General features: G+C 32.8%; 1 protein-coding gene across 3 annotated transcripts in view; it reads left to right on the top strand.

Annotated features, from left to right (window-relative positions):
* Positions 1–1,739: 1,739 nt before the first annotated feature.
* Positions 1,740–16,105, top strand: part of LOC124360588 (PDZ domain-containing protein 8-like) — a 69,411-nt gene continuing 55,045 nt past the window's right edge. The window contains exons 1-6 of one of the 3 annotated variants that reach the window (XM_046814323.1): positions 1,740–2,016; positions 5,235–5,443; positions 8,749–8,931; positions 10,886–11,078; positions 12,451–12,608; positions 12,801–12,996. In XM_046814323.1, the coding sequence (XP_046670279.1) occupies positions 5,273–5,443; positions 8,749–8,931; positions 10,886–11,078; positions 12,451–12,608; positions 12,801–12,996 (901 nt within the window). In that variant the 5' untranslated portion in view covers positions 1,740–2,016; positions 5,235–5,272. The remainder of the gene's footprint in view (positions 2,017–5,234; positions 5,444–8,748; positions 8,932–10,885; positions 11,079–12,450; positions 12,609–12,800; positions 12,997–16,105) is intronic. The other 2 variants (XM_046814321.1, XM_046814322.1) reach the window with 2 other exon arrangements.

Raw genomic sequence — 16,105 nt, 5'->3', positions numbered from 1 at the left:
TCTCAGGAATAAACTCAAACTCTATAATAACACCCAGCAAAGTAACATGTTCATAGGGGAAAATGTCACTTAGTAGCACTACTTCAGCTACAAAAATATCAGTTTTCAACAATTTCGACTGCTGAGAATTGAGATTTGATATATATATATACTTTCCCTCAGAACAAAAGCTTCCTCGTTAGGATTGGTGAAACTTTTGTCATAGGACGCAATGTTTGATCAACTTTTCAATGACTCCCTGTGTTTATATAAAGCACAATTTTGATAAAGAACGTTCTTTTACATTAGCGCTTCCTATTGTAGGAAATTTATCTTAATGTTTATTAAGAATCAACGATCATTAAGATCAAGTAAATTGATCATTAAGATCAATTTACTTGAATTTGAGGTTAATATTTTAATAGCATAGCATTAGAGTAACTGTCCTTCAAGACTCTTGAATTAAAACAAATACATTCCAATTACAAGTAAGAGCAATCCAATGTATACACTACTTCAAACCATGTATTAACCAATAATTCGTAAAATGCAGTCAGTTAGAAGATTTCATATCAGTTTATCAAAATTTAATTTTTCATTGGTTTATTACAGAGTGTACTAATGTTATAATAAAACAACTCAATACACCATTATAATTCAATTATATTGAACACAAAGTGTCTAAAGGCTTAAAAGGGCGGGTACAAATCAATACCCAAAATTTTCAGTCTTATGAACTACCTACGTCATAAATTTAACTAAATTTCGTGGGTGAGCCAAATGGATACATTTGTCATAAATTTAGAAACAAATAAAATATTCCGTTCAATAACTAGTTTAATACATTTTAATAATAGTTTTCATTTTTTATACAAACTACTTAACTTGTGTAAAGCTAAAGTTAATAATTGTTCCTCGAAAGAAATATAATTCGTAATCTCGTCCGAACTAGTGCAAGCGCACTACAATTATAAAACTGATTCAATAAATTATTAGCAAACCCAATAATTTCTGTGAAACTTCTCTAATACAAAAAAAAAGTATCGGCCATGACGTTGTTTTTGTAATAAAAAGGTAAATAACTGTATATCCCATATCTAGTAGCCATTATTCAAATACTATACACATGATTTCACTATGTTTGAAATAATTTCGAACAATAATGTCGAATCGAATTGCATTTTAGACTTTTAAGATTGTACTAAGCAATATTGTTATTCTGTAAAATAGAAACAGCCACCAATAACAATTGGTGGTAATTGTTATTGTAATTATTAACAAATTACGAATTTAGGTCAAGAGCAATTATATTCCATAGTTCTAATCGATAGTCGATTCAATTGTCGTGGTTCCCGCCTATTACACTGCCCCTCATTTTATGAATTAAATTTATAATGTAAAGTGCTTTTGTTATTTTTCGAGTTTACTATAACATATAATATAACACATGACGTTTAATAGTTTTTTGTAATATATTTTATAATCGCTATTTCATACAGCACACTACTACAACGTTTCAAGTGGTACAGATTTTAGCAAAACCTTCTCATAGGCTGATTCTTTTAACTTCCCCTATTTTAATACAAATTATACAGACTGCATTCCATCATTGATTGTACATTCGATTATTACCCATTTGCGTGCTTTTGAATGTTCACAGTATAGTGGGGTGGTCTTTGTTTTAATGAATAAAAAAATCACACAGCTGGTTCATCCTTACTGTCATTGGTAACCGTATGTTTAGTTTAATAAATATTGCTGTGCGAAAATCAATTTTAATTTACCTGTCAAAAACGATATAGTAGCCACAATATACTCACTGAATCGAATTGTAAACTTTATAACTTTGGTTCACTGCTGTGATTATTTTTGACTACCTACTGCACCATATTTTACAGTTATTTATGATAAAAAATGTACACTTATGTTATGTGTCAAGTTTTTGTTGTCCTCAGAAGCAGATTTTCACAACTAATATCAAAGGAAGACACTATTTGAAAGAGAAATAAAATTCAATAGGCTGTAATATTCTTATTGGTAAGATAAAACCTAACTGTTTCTCACTAGGCCTAGTACATTTCCTGACACAGAATATTTGTTTTAGAAGAAAACCATAATATATATTTCTAATGTTTATATTACCCTAGTGTATTTAAACCAAACTAAAAAATTGGATAAGATTCTAAGACAGTTTTTGTTAAGGTGAGTCCTTTCTTAAGGTCTATCTTACCTATTTTAAATTGACCAAGTTTATCTGCCTTTTTCTCATCTTTAGAGAGCTTAAAATATTCTACAATCTTTGAAATGTTCCTGCATCTTCATGGTTTATTCCATCTTTTTATTACATTTTGCAGAAATCTACTACAAATATTAAATTAAATACATTTTTGTATATTAATTTAAAAAATAAATAATAATTTATTTTAGTTAAAGGCTGCACTTCTATAAGAGACCAGCAAATTGTTGATTATCAATTTGAAATTAGTTTATTGATATTAGGCTGCAGTGTAGGGTAGGGTAAGATAAGCGGACCCGGTTTTTTATATCAAAGAATATAGTCATCGATACCTAATATTCGCATTTCAAATCATAGACTATTAATCGATATAAAAGTACCTATAGTCCTCAATAACAATCATATGTTTTAAATGAAAATATGAATTTAATATTTACAGTGATCAAACAAATTATTATAACCGAAATTAGGAAAACTGAAGACGGCCATATTTACTCTTCTCACAGTTACAGTTGTTTCTTTCCCACAGATTTCACATTATGGGTTTTTCGGTACGGGTCCAACATGTTGAAGCCACGAAAAAGCAACGTCATTTAGTTTTCTACAATTGACTGCCACTTTCAATAATCAGAATTACTTATGTAAAATTGAAATATTATCCTACGTGTATTATTTTATAGTGTTTACCGTTGTTGATATAGATTATATAAGTTAATAGTTCAAAATAATTAATCAGTATCGATTGATTATGTCCATGGTTATGATTAAGTAATATCATTTGCCAATTTCGATATAAAAAACCGGGTCCGCTTATCGTACCTTACCCGCAGTGTAATAAGTGGCCACCACCACAATAAAATCGTTGATATTTATAATTATCTAAACTACCAACACCAAAATGTTGAAACGAATTATGTTAAGTACAGTAATTAAGTTGTTTTTATATTTAAAAAGTTATAATTTAAGTGAGGTACTGGTGACAATCGCTGCAATGACGGTCATACATCATTGCAATAAAGCCACATAATAAATTAACTACAGTATATTGTTCATTATTCGAACAAATTGGTGTAGGAGGGTTTTCGGATCATCGAAGATCACTGTAAAAAACATAGTTTTTTGTTAAGGGTAGGAGAATGGGTGGGACAGCAAAAAACATGTTTTTGGACTAAACACACAATAGCACCTTTTAATATCACAAGAAAGTATAAAATATTATGTGAAGGTTACACATAAAGTAGGGATTGCACGTACAGTAAATACAATTTTGGCTCAGTGACTTAGATATCGTAGAAATAGTACTAAATTTACTTAAAATAAGATAAAATGGGAACAGTACAAAATTAACCCAAAAATAGATACATACTATATGATAAAATAGTTAAAACTTAACCTAAAATAGCTGAACATGTTTACTTAAGCTTTGACACCTGTTTTCTTTTGCCGCTAAGTCTCGTAGGCGTTTTTAAAGACAGCAGCTGCACAGCATCACATTAATCTTGCTCTTCCAACAATTTAATGCCAGTCTCAAAGCAATCGAACGTTTCTTCTTTGGTCAGATCTTTTTCAACAGAGATGTTATCATCTTCTCTTTCATGGGAAGTGATGTATTAAATCAAAAAATTAGTGTTTTGTTTCAAAATAACCCAAGTTTTGTAATCTATTTAGGCCTAGAGTAGCAGTGTCAAGTTTGATTTTAACACGTTTTATTTATTTTATATGTTGAACTTTACCAACATTGTATGCATTTGAAATAGATAGGAACTATTTAGATCGATCCAATAATATAAGAGATGTTAGAAAGTGAACCAGTTGACCATGACAGCGGTGATGAATCTGATTAGGCCTAGTTAATGTAAGATCTCAGTGACCCAACTGAAACTAGGTTTATTGTACATTTTTCTAAGTAAAGTTTTATAAATATTAGGGATATGTGTTCACAATACAGAATAAGTTTTAGTAGATAAATACAATTTTATTTTTTCGAATAAAAAGAAAATTTGAACATTGCTTTTAACTTTAAAGATATACAGTTTGACATGTAAGGAAATTTATGCTTTCCAGATTCATATATATATTATGAGTTATGCTACATAATTTTGTATTTGTACTGTACTTGTTATTGATAAATGATATGTTATTGCTGACACTTGAAGTGATATAATAATGTTTCATGTAAGTTAAGGAAAAATATTGTAACATAGTATGTTACCACGTAATGTAAATTTTCATAAAAAAATGCTCTGTTGCAAATTTTATCAATATGAAAATTAAAATGTAAAGTCCATTAAACTATATATTTTCTGAAACTAGAGAAACAAATAAATATTTTTTATATTTTGAAATTTTGATCTAATACAAATATACCAGTTATGTGGTTATGATCCCACACCCCTAAAACAAAAAAAGTATAATTAAAAAATATCTGTAACCAACTTATTACTGCTTTTATATCGGTCATATCACTTGTATACATTCTTCAGACTTACTACATTATCTCTAAACACAGATTTTGACATTTTGTTGTGAGATTCTTTAGCATTCTTTTTAACTTAAAACAAAACTTAATGTTAATGCGTTTTTCGAAATTCATGATGCATGTCAGACATGATAAACAGAACCTCAATCTATTGGATCTGACAGTCGACAAACAAGGTACAGGGTCAGCAATTGCTGCTATAAAAATTCATTCACAGTATTTTTTTTATCACACCATCATTTGTACATGATCCAAAAAGTAACAAAATAAAAATTTTTTACATTATTTTTTACCTTCAGATCCTTCCTTGTATACAAAATATTTGTTTGGGATATGACAATTTATTTGTGTTAAGTTGTACTAATAATGTCATGATACTTATAGCATATAAAAATTAAACAATAAATATTTTAGAGTTTGAGTTTATGTACAAATTTGACAAAAGAACTTTTAGTTTGCTCAAGACTCAAATTTTGTATATTATTTTGTAACAAGATATCATGTTCGATTAATTGCTTATGGTTGATTTTGTTGTTTCAGGTTAATGAACAAGACCGGCCTGAATTTAAGCAATAACAATGTTCACAATAGGTTTACTCACAGCTGTCTTCCTCATAGTGCTTTCCCTGCTCAGTGGCATGGTTCTTACACTACTCATCCAGTGGTATTTTTTTAATAGATATTTGATGAAGTTACCTATGGTTACAAAAACAGATGAACCTACAGCAGAACTATTTGAGATACCCAAGGTAGGCTACTACAAACAATTAGACTATCTAGAAAGATAATATTGAGCATGCCTTTATTGCATTAAAATATAAAACCATTAAATATTAGTGTTATTCCAAAAGTTAGAAGGTTATAAAAGCACTTGTTTATTTTCTATGGATTGCAAAATGTGTGCCGCAGTTGAGTTTCCCTCCAAATTCGAAGTGTGTGCTGTAATTAGGTTTTTTTTTAAACTAAAACCATATTCAGTGGCAGCTAAACATAGGGAACTTACTGCCATTTATGGGTCAATTGTTATGGGTGAGGGGAAAGTACATGAATGGGTTGGTTTTTTTTTTTTAAGTGGTCGAACAAAAATTCACAACAAAGAAAGGAGTGACAGACCATCAGTGCTGAGTAGTTTAGCCTCCACTGTATATTTATATTTAAATAATAACTAATTCCAGCCTGGCAACAAGGTGGTGGCCAAAAATGTCAACTATACCATCAGGTAATATTTTTTACTGACCAATGTCCAGTAAAGGTTTGCTATCGATATCTGAAGAAAAATGCATATAAATTCAGACATTTAGAACTCACCCTCTGTAGACCCATAAACTTTCAATTAATTTATTAAACTGCGGAAAATTATATTAAAATTGCACTTCAAGCCATTCATGTTGATTTCTCAAATGTATTTATATTAGATAATTAGAACTCTGATTCTTAATTGAGTACATGACATTTCTACCCTATTCTTTCCAATCAATTTTTCAGTGATATATTATATTTAACTGGTAGAAAAACAATGTATTGACTGTGGCAGAAAATTAATCACGATTCTAAGGTGTATATTGCTGAACTGATAGGACTTTGTCACTGAGCTGAATAAATAACATATATGAACAGAAATAAAAGCAGGCCACTTGTATTATCCCTATACTTAGCAATGTTAACCTAGGTACATTTTCTAAAGAACCACTAAATATTGGTCTGATATTTGGCAGACTTAATTCATGGCTGATTATGCACATTTGGAATTTTTACCTTGCTCATTATTGTAAAAATTAAATATAAGAAATTTTGATACGAATGGAAAACTTTCTCCTGCCACTAAGAAATGCATAAAAACACTGTTTTGAAACCTCATATTATCAAAATGTTCAGGATAAGAGCCCTTTTTCGTCTAGTGAGTGTTCTATACTCTTCCGGGGGCGATCCAACACCTCTACCGTATAGATCACCAAAAACTGCAGTTGAGGGAGGAGCTTATTTGGCATGTGACCTCGGGATAGCCAATGAAGTCTGAACGATGTTGCCAAACTTGTTCTCCACTCTAACCACAAGCAGCCGCAGACTATTTAAAATATTTAACCATTACACTCAAAAGAAACAAGCCTTTTGTATTAAATTAGCTATAATGTAAATTAAAAAGAAAACATCAATGTTAATTGCCCTTATTTTATGTTAGGAAATACAAGTATCTTTGACATAACGACATTACATATTTACATAGTAAAATCATGTAATGTTCAATAAACATTAAATTTTGTAAGGACTTTATCAAATAAATCTGAGAACTATGTTGTTGTTTTTTTCAATGATATAATTCTGTGTATAACAAAGGGAATTTTTTAACGCAACGGTTTGGTTACGCACTCATAAATAAACATTTGATATTACCTCTTGTACCTGGCTGTTTTACGTAAAATTATTTCCACAACCTGGTGATTTAAATATTAAACCTGAGACTGTTGGGAGTATCATACAAGTAAATCACAAGTTTTTCTACAACATGAATGCACTATTCTGTTTTTTTGCCAATAAAGTTTAACACAATATATAATAGGTGATGTCAGACAAGTGATAAGCATGGCAACAGGTGAAATACATGTAAACAGGAGCTGCGCGAGTCCCCTTCCTCTGTCCACCCGTCAGTGGCAGTTAGGGATTTATTTGCATTTTCCTGATTTCTAGTAAGCATATATGGTTACGATATAGCCTCCTGAAAGCGAATACAATGTAAAGGTAAGAATATTAATCACATTCATGCTCTTGAACGCATTTTGTTTTACAATCCTTTTAAATATTTTGAGGGAAATGTGATTATTTGATCATTTTAAAATGTGATCATATTATAAATTGTAATCATTTCTTACAATCAAGCAACACATTTAGCGTAGAATTTAACCAACACAGTGTGGCAGATTAGTTTAATGTAATGTTTAGTAATCAAATAAAATCTGTTGAAAAGATTCTAAATAATCTCATATGAAAAGATTGTTGTATCGTGCGGTAAATAAGCAAGTACACCGACCAACTGTTTCACCAATTTTTTTTCCCCCTTGGGGCGGCCTACTGCCATGCACTTAAGCCTCAAGGGCTTTTTGCGCACCCCGGAAACACACCATGAGGCCCACCAGTCTACAACTTCAGCAGTTCAACAAAACGGCGAAAACAACCTATCAAGTCCTCCTGGGAAAATTCTTAAAATGGTTTATGTTTTTTTTGTGTCTGTTGGTGATTTTGTAATAACATTATTAAACTATGAAATTAATCAAAGTATAATATAGTAAACTATCATTTAATCCTTTATTTTTTGTGGAGAGCTTTTACCTTTACGTCGATAAGATATGGATGAGAATTATTGTTAGTTTGAGGTTTGTATAATATATCAATGTGACAACAGTCCGGGTCGGTTGCAGCACACCACCCCGGGCGTTGCGTATTATATGGCAACATCACATGGGCCTATCCAGTCTATTAGTCATCACTAACTGCACTTATTTCTTGACCTCTACCTCAGTCGTAGAAGTTAAAGCACTGTGTTGTAAAAACTCAAACAAAATTTTCTAAAAAATGTCATTTTACCATTTATACTTAAATATACCAGGTATTATTTTTAAATATCTGATTTTTATACATAATTTTACCAAAAGAATTCAGGCCTAAAATAGAATTATTTTTCAATTTCTGTAAACATACATGGTAAAAAAGTATAAATTTACCAATATTTTTGTTTTGTACAGATACGTTGTGTATTACAATTAAATAACATTTAATTTACCTTTTACATGTCCTAGATTTTAAACAAATTTACTTTTTATAAAATTTATTTTAATACTTCTTGAAGATACTCGTAAATAATAAACACTTATAATAAGATTGTTTGATTGATTAAATATGGAGTAAGAACAACCATTTGTTATACTCAAGAATATGATTCCAAATTTAATTTAATCCAATATGGTCAAAGTAATCTGTCAAGGATGAAATGTTCACAAACAAGTATAATTTCTTGTAGATTAAACAGATCTGAGAATTTGAAATGTGTTTTATTTTCCAGAGTCTGCTTGATGGGTGTTTTAAACCGGAACCAGCAAAAGCTCTAAATTCTGTCCTTCAGTTTTTATTCCAAGAGTGTCGTAACAGTAACAGAGTGAGACGTTGGTTCAGGGCCCGACTTAGTCTTGAGTTAGAGGAACTGCTGACTCGCACAACTACTGGGAAACTGTTTGAGGCTATTGCAGTTGAGTATCATCTCATTTTATGACACTCAGTTACACATTGCAGCAAAGAACTAAATATTTTATTTATACATGATTACGGATTTAACTGTTTAAGAATGTATTTTAATGAATGTTATAAATCATTGGGCTCAGAATTATCAGCCCAACATACCCACAATCGGTGTTTATCGTTTGCAATGAGTAGTGATGTATATATGCATTATATTGACTGATAATATTGTTTATACTTTGTAATTAAAACAATATTCATGGCTATTTCACATAATAGTATTTTATATTTCACCTGTATTGCCTTATTGACATTCAGGTGTTATAGTAAAATTTTTCTCTTGAATAAAATTGTATTCCTAGTTAAGGTTATTATACTGTATCAATATTTTGGCATACACTTTTTAGAATGGCTCTTTCCATGCCAAAAATACTTTGAGGATATTAAATACTATTTAGAAAATATGATCCACATTCATTTACAGATTTTTATTTTCCTCTGAACTGAACTACTGAACTGTTGACAGGTCAGTTAGTGAGTCACAGCCATATTCCTAGGCTATGGTGAAAGTATAGATAAGGATTGTATATCACTAGTGAAAAAAGAGTTTTTCATTACTCAGGCTAGGTCCCCTTTGTGTAAGTAGAACGTAGTATTACAACTTTCTAGAGAGCTCTGCAAACAAAACTTATTGCATTGTGATTTGCTTGGGTACTTTCAATCACAGGTAATGCAGAAAAGCTTCTGGCAAATAACTAAACAGAATTATTCACCATTGTGAATAATATTATGTTGAAACATTCAGACTACTTCCGGTATCATTATTGTTGATGGAATCTACTATAAAGCTACACATGGTAATTAACTGATTGACACACTGTGGCACATTAGAAATTATATACAGATTTTGAACTGATTAACCCATGGCGGATCACTGACGAGCTGGGCTCGTCACGCAGCGGCCGGGCCTAACAGCACAATGACGAGCTCAGGTCACAAAAGCGGTCTGCTTTTCAGTTTCCCTCCAAATAGTTCTATTAATGTCTGATAGATCGGGCGATCCTCTTCACTTGTCAATTAAGAGTGTTTAACAATGATCTACGTTTAGAGTTTCCAAAAGTTTTATAAATATCCTACAGATCGCAGTTGTATGTCGAAGTTGAAAAATCATTCATATGAGTTTACTCTCTGCTTTTTAGCGCTTCTGATTGGGTGTTTTCCTCAGTTGTTATTATAATACTTTTGAGGTTAGTGACACAGAACTAAATGACACAGACTTACATGTTGGTGGGTTTAGTCTAGACAATGGCCCGGATGATGCAATCGCTTCGCCCGAGCTGCTTTATTTAGACTATGATTCAGACATCATCCCTGCCACCCCGGAACCTTGCTCGCGTGTTATCGTTCCTACATCACGGATACCCCAGCAGGTCCATATTCCATCTGAACGAATACCTTCATAGCTAAATTTTCTAGTATACAATAGCGAGCGATACGATGTGGCGCACCATTGCCGATCATGCGGCCGCTGACCGTAAATTAATTCATGCCTGCTGGTGCCCGCGGGCCAAAACAATACGATCCGCAATGGGTTAATTGGCTGCATTAGTGAAGAAAACAACCGTGGTATGGCGATGATGAATACAGGTAAATGGTATATTTTTTTAACTAAAATTTTGCATCTATTACCCAAAAATACAGAACTCAAAATAGCATATTTAATTATATAATTTCTTAATTCCACACAAAAGTTTATATGAATTTTGATAAACATAAAAATTTACTTAACATACCGCATTAAATTAAACTGTAAATTGAAGTTACTGTTACCGGTACTGCAGAGGCCTCTATAAATACTTCCTGAATGGATTAAAATTCTCATAAACAGTGTTAAGTGTTAAAATTGTCTGCATCTATAGCCTATAGGCTGAACAATTTCAGTAAATATAATTTTTATTTTTCAGCTTAGAGAACTTAATTTGGGCACACAGTTTCCAAACATTGACTGCATAGAGATTAAACACTTGAATGTGAATCCCACAAGTGGTTTGATTGATGATTTAGAGCTCTGTCTACTGTTGGAATACAGTGGTGGTTTCCAGCTAACAATAGATGCAAACATGCGACTCAACAAGACTGCTCGAGTCTCTGTCAAAGGTATATTCGCATTAAAATTTCTTTAGTTTATTATTTTTAAGATAATATTAAAATAAAATACAGTTTTAAAAATAGTCATTGGTTGAGCTTTAGCGAAGCATATCACTTGTGATTTGAAAAGATTTAAGTTCTGGCTGTAAGTCTGTCTGTTCACAATATATCTCAAAAACAAACTAACCTATACACTTGAAATATTGCTTGAAGCTCCATTTATATATGAGGAACATTGAGTTTGATATTGATGCATGCCATTCCATGGGATTTGGCTGAGCATTAGCGAATATTTTTACATTGGTCTAATGGATAACCGTGATAGCAACAAGAAAACAGTTGATTAAATAAATTTGTAAACAAACCCAGTATACACTATTTACTATATACAAACCTATTTACTCATAAGGGGCTGTTCCTAAATTATGTAAAGCCTCAGGGGAAGGGGTTTATTTTCGGCAGTGCTACACATCGTAACGGAGGAGTTTTGATCTAGTGTTACTTAACTATTAAATCTGATTAATTACCTAAATTTTTCTCAAAATTTGCCTGGTTCCCCCAAAGATTTTAAATTAGTAGTATATTTTCCTCCTATAGAAACAATGGAATGAAGTCTGAATCCTCCATCTAAATTGGGCGTTTTGTTTAAATTTCTTAATAAAATTTGCCTGGTTCCCCCAAAGATTTTAAATTAGTAGTATATTTTCCTCCTATAGAAACAATGGAATGAAGTCTGAATCCTCCATCTAAATTGGGCGTTTTGTTAAATTTTTTCTTGTTAAGCATTTTTGGCTGAGTATGAGATTTTAACGGTTGATAGAAAATCTGTAAATCAAAAATCTGTAAACAAAAGTCAACAGCAGATAAGCTTGGCTAGCAAGACCTACGTTACCTTATGGTGCATACTATAAGTACCGAAATTTCCATGCTAACAGATGCTTTACCAAGCGGAGAGGCGTAGCAACAAGCAACGCTTTAATTTGGCGAGCCAAAATTCCGTATATCTAACTGTATGAGCAAAATTCTAGTAGAACTTTGGAGTCCCAGGATGTTTTGGATCGAACCACGAGCCAAAACATAACAGGAAGAATGCTAGTGTTGTTTTTTGAATTGTAATGTAGTTTCTTCATAACATATTATGTTGAACAAACTTATTTAAAAATCAAATTTATTTAAAAATGTAATTAATGTTCAATTAGTAATTGTAGTAATTTCAAGATCCTGATATTGAACTATATTCAGCATATCAAATATTATTTCATCACACAGTTGCAAATGTAATTCTGAGTTCTTCAAGACAGATTAACAGCCTCTTTTCTGTTACCACAACATTATTTTACGAACATAGTCTACCTGTTTAACTTATACTGAACTGTGTCAGTGAATGAGTTGAAGGGGCAAGGCTGCCTCAAGTTCACCAGACACCCGTATACTCACTGGTCGTTCAGCTTCTACTCAGACCCCCAGCTGCAGCTGACTGTCGAATCCCAGTTCCAGGGCCGAGCGCTGACACAAATCAACTCCATTATAGCTAGTCAGGTTCGAGTCCAATTACAGAGAAGTATCTAATATTTGAACTTAGATTTGAGATATATATACAGTTTTACACGTTAATTAACAGCTGTAAAATGAAAAAGCCAGATGTAAGCATATGAATACACTGTTTTTATAGTATCCTAAAATTTGCTGGGTATAAGCGTGTAAAATGAATGTGTTGCTTTGTGTCAATAGATCAGAAAAGCTCTCAAAAGAAAACACACGCTTCCAAACTATAAACTTCGCTACAAACCTTTTTTCAACAAGAGTGAGGAAGGTGGTGTAGACGACAGCCCAGTCGTAATGCTCTCCGGAGGGCTGGATGTGGCAGTGCTTCAAGTATCTCGAGTGTCAGAAACCACAGGTCCAGTCTACTGCAGTCTGGCTGTTGGTAATGTATTAAATTTGTACTAATTTAGTTCTGGTACATTTTTAAATGGATATAAGTAGAACCCAGATATGGCAGAAAAATGTGTCTCTAAAATCGTTGTTAGTCAAGAGTATCAGCTATAGTAACACAACTAGGGTTGTATTAGGTTTTAGTGATGCCATAAGTTAGTGCAGCAAGATAATAGTCTGTCACTGGTTATGACACTCACAGGGCAACCTAAAGTATGACTCATTTCAGCTTCTAACAAAAAGGTGAAGGGTCAGTCCAATATTAGATAAAGTAAAGGCTTATAATACACTTATTGTGATAATCACCTCTGACAGTAACCTAAATTGACTGTGTTTGCACCAATATCCACCAAGAAGACATTAACATAGAAGTAATGAATGCAGGAATATTGGACCAAAGTGGTCAGCTCTGCACAATAAACTGGAAAAGTAAGATGCCTCCTCTTCCCTCAACTGATCAAGCAAAGTTTTGTAATAAAAATCTGTTAAACTTAAAACAACTTCTCAGCCAGCAAAATTGGGCAGTAGTTTATATTGCAAGTGACATAGAGGAATCTTATAATAACCTAAAAGAAATATCTAAATTCATTCAATCCCTAGAAGCAAAACCCTCGACTGGCTATGACCATATCTCCACAAAACTTCTGAAAACTTGTAAGGAAGAATTTTATTGATTGGCTCCCAAAAAAAATTATATACTAACTAGGAATTTTTCTATCTGCGTTAAAAATAGCTAAAATATATCCTAAATACAAACAGGGACTTATTACTCAACCAGCCAACTACCGCCCAATATCATTAGTACCAACTTTCTCTAAAGTAGAAAAACTAGTACTAACCAGACTTTTCCAACATGTAACAACTAATTAGCTAACTACCGACAACTCAACAGCATGGTTTCATGCCTAGCAGATCAACAACTGCATTGATAAGTTTATTAGAATTTTTGACCGATCAATTACAAAAGGAGAACACTTCCACTGCCATTATACTTGACTTCAGTAAAGCATTTGATTGCATTAGCCATAACCATCTACTGTTAAAATTAACTTCTCTTGAAAAACTATGGCCATCTCTTAAGTGGTTTGGAAGCTACCTCACCGAACAGAGCCATATGATAGATGTTAAATACACTACCAAAAGTCTAACACATAAACAGTTTTAGGGATACAAACTATCACACAAGGAGTGCCTCAATGCTCTGTACTTGGGGCAGTCCTGTTTATCCTATACACTATTAACTTCCCCTAATAGATGTAAAATCTCAATAGTATGCTGATATATGCTGATGATGCAGTGCTCCTACTAGGTAAAAACAACAAGAAGAACTTGAAATACATGCATATACCGCCATAAGCATGTTAGTGCAATATTGCCATGGTAGTGAACTTGTTATTAAAGCACTACGAAAGCACAATAAACACCACTGGAGGACTCCCTGTTTTGGAGAAGAGTACCTCTTCCAAATATGTCGGGGTAAAAAATAACGATTTCTTTAACAGACCAAGCATATGGATTCTCTGCTGGGAAGCTCAGTGGAGGATTGTATGTTATCCACAGGATGAAACATATCAGTGACACAGTAACAGCCAAAACTCCCTACCATGCTCTTTATGAACCCCCTCTGGTTTGGAAATGCAGTGTAGGGAGGCTCTGCAAAGGGCAATCTGCGGCAGATAGTCACCCACCAAAAGAGACCCATCCAAATCATTGCAAACTCATATACAAGATAGTTCTGAAGGTAATCTTTTTAAGAGTTGAATATTCTCACCACAGTTAATCTATACATCCTGGAACTGTAACTCACATGCATTTCAAATTCCTTGAGCTACTGACCATTGGCACTCAACACCATAAATATAACACTCGACCTGGCTAAAACTACTGCCTTCCTAGACATCACCTTACCTCTACAGAGAAAAAACCAATGTATGCAGTAGCGAAACTGTGGAATGCCCTTCCAGATGAGCTAAAGAAGACAGACCTACCATAGTTTGGACTTTGACTAAAGTTCTGGCTTCATCCCTTCTACTCCATCTTACTGAATTCTTCGAACTGACAAAAAATATGTAACCCCTAATCCATATATACAAACTTTGATTTTGACGTATGTACTGTTCACAATGACTGATTGATTTACAATATCACATATATTCCTAAATCATCCTGATACCTTTTGCTATGAGTAAGGTGAGTTGACTTTAAAAAAAAGAAGAAATTTTACGGTACTCCTTTAGTACAAAAATGTTATGAACTTTATTTTGGTTGTCAAGTGAGCAATCAGGATAAAAATTCAGCATAACATATATGCTGTACATATACTGTACGCTATTAGTGGTTTCAATTGTGTGAAGAGAATCATCAGATCATACTTCGGATCTTACTTTTGTAACAAACGTAACAGGAACAACAAGTAAGTCTAAACATATTTTAAAATATCCTAACTTGTCCCAAGATACTCGACTATCAAGAACTACCGATTTCTTCTCCTCCACTTATAGGAGAAATCAAGAAAAGTACATTTTCTGACACAGAACAAGAAGAAATTGAAGATGTACAACTTCCTAGTTTTGAGTGAACTATGCCTCATTTTTTAACTCAAAGGAATCTTAACGATCTGGTTTGTGATTTAAACTTATCAAAGAAACAAGCGGAACTTTTGGGGTCACGCCTTAGGGTTGGAACTTACTTCATTAGGGTACCAAATTATGTTACCTATCAGAATAATGAATTTGAACTAGAAAGGTCAGGTCAACTAGTATAGCAAGCCATCATGAATGCCTATGAGGAAAACTGCCCTCTAAGACAAAACAGGCTAAAGAAAGATGTGCCTTGGTGGACTACAGGTTAGATACACTCACAAAACAAAACCCGTAAACTTCTCAAATGGGCAAGAATACAGATGACTGGATCCCATACCAATGTGCCCTAAATGAACACAAGAAAGAAATTAGAAAAAATAAAAGAATAACCTGGAAACATTTTTGCAAAAACATTAACAGCCTACCTGAGGCTACCAGGCTTCATGAAACTCTCCAAATTGATCACTCTAACCCTTTAGGGTCCTTAGTAAAGGCTAATGTTAGCCTTACAGTGGACAA

Source organism: Homalodisca vitripennis, chromosome 4 (genome assembly GCF_021130785.1).
Source record: "Homalodisca vitripennis isolate AUS2020 chromosome 4, UT_GWSS_2.1, whole genome shotgun sequence".
NCBI classification, from domain to species: Eukaryota; Metazoa; Arthropoda; class Insecta; order Hemiptera; family Cicadellidae; genus Homalodisca; species Homalodisca vitripennis.
The sequence above is the reverse complement of the archived record's forward strand: the minus strand, read 5'-3'. Positions and strand labels throughout refer to the sequence as shown.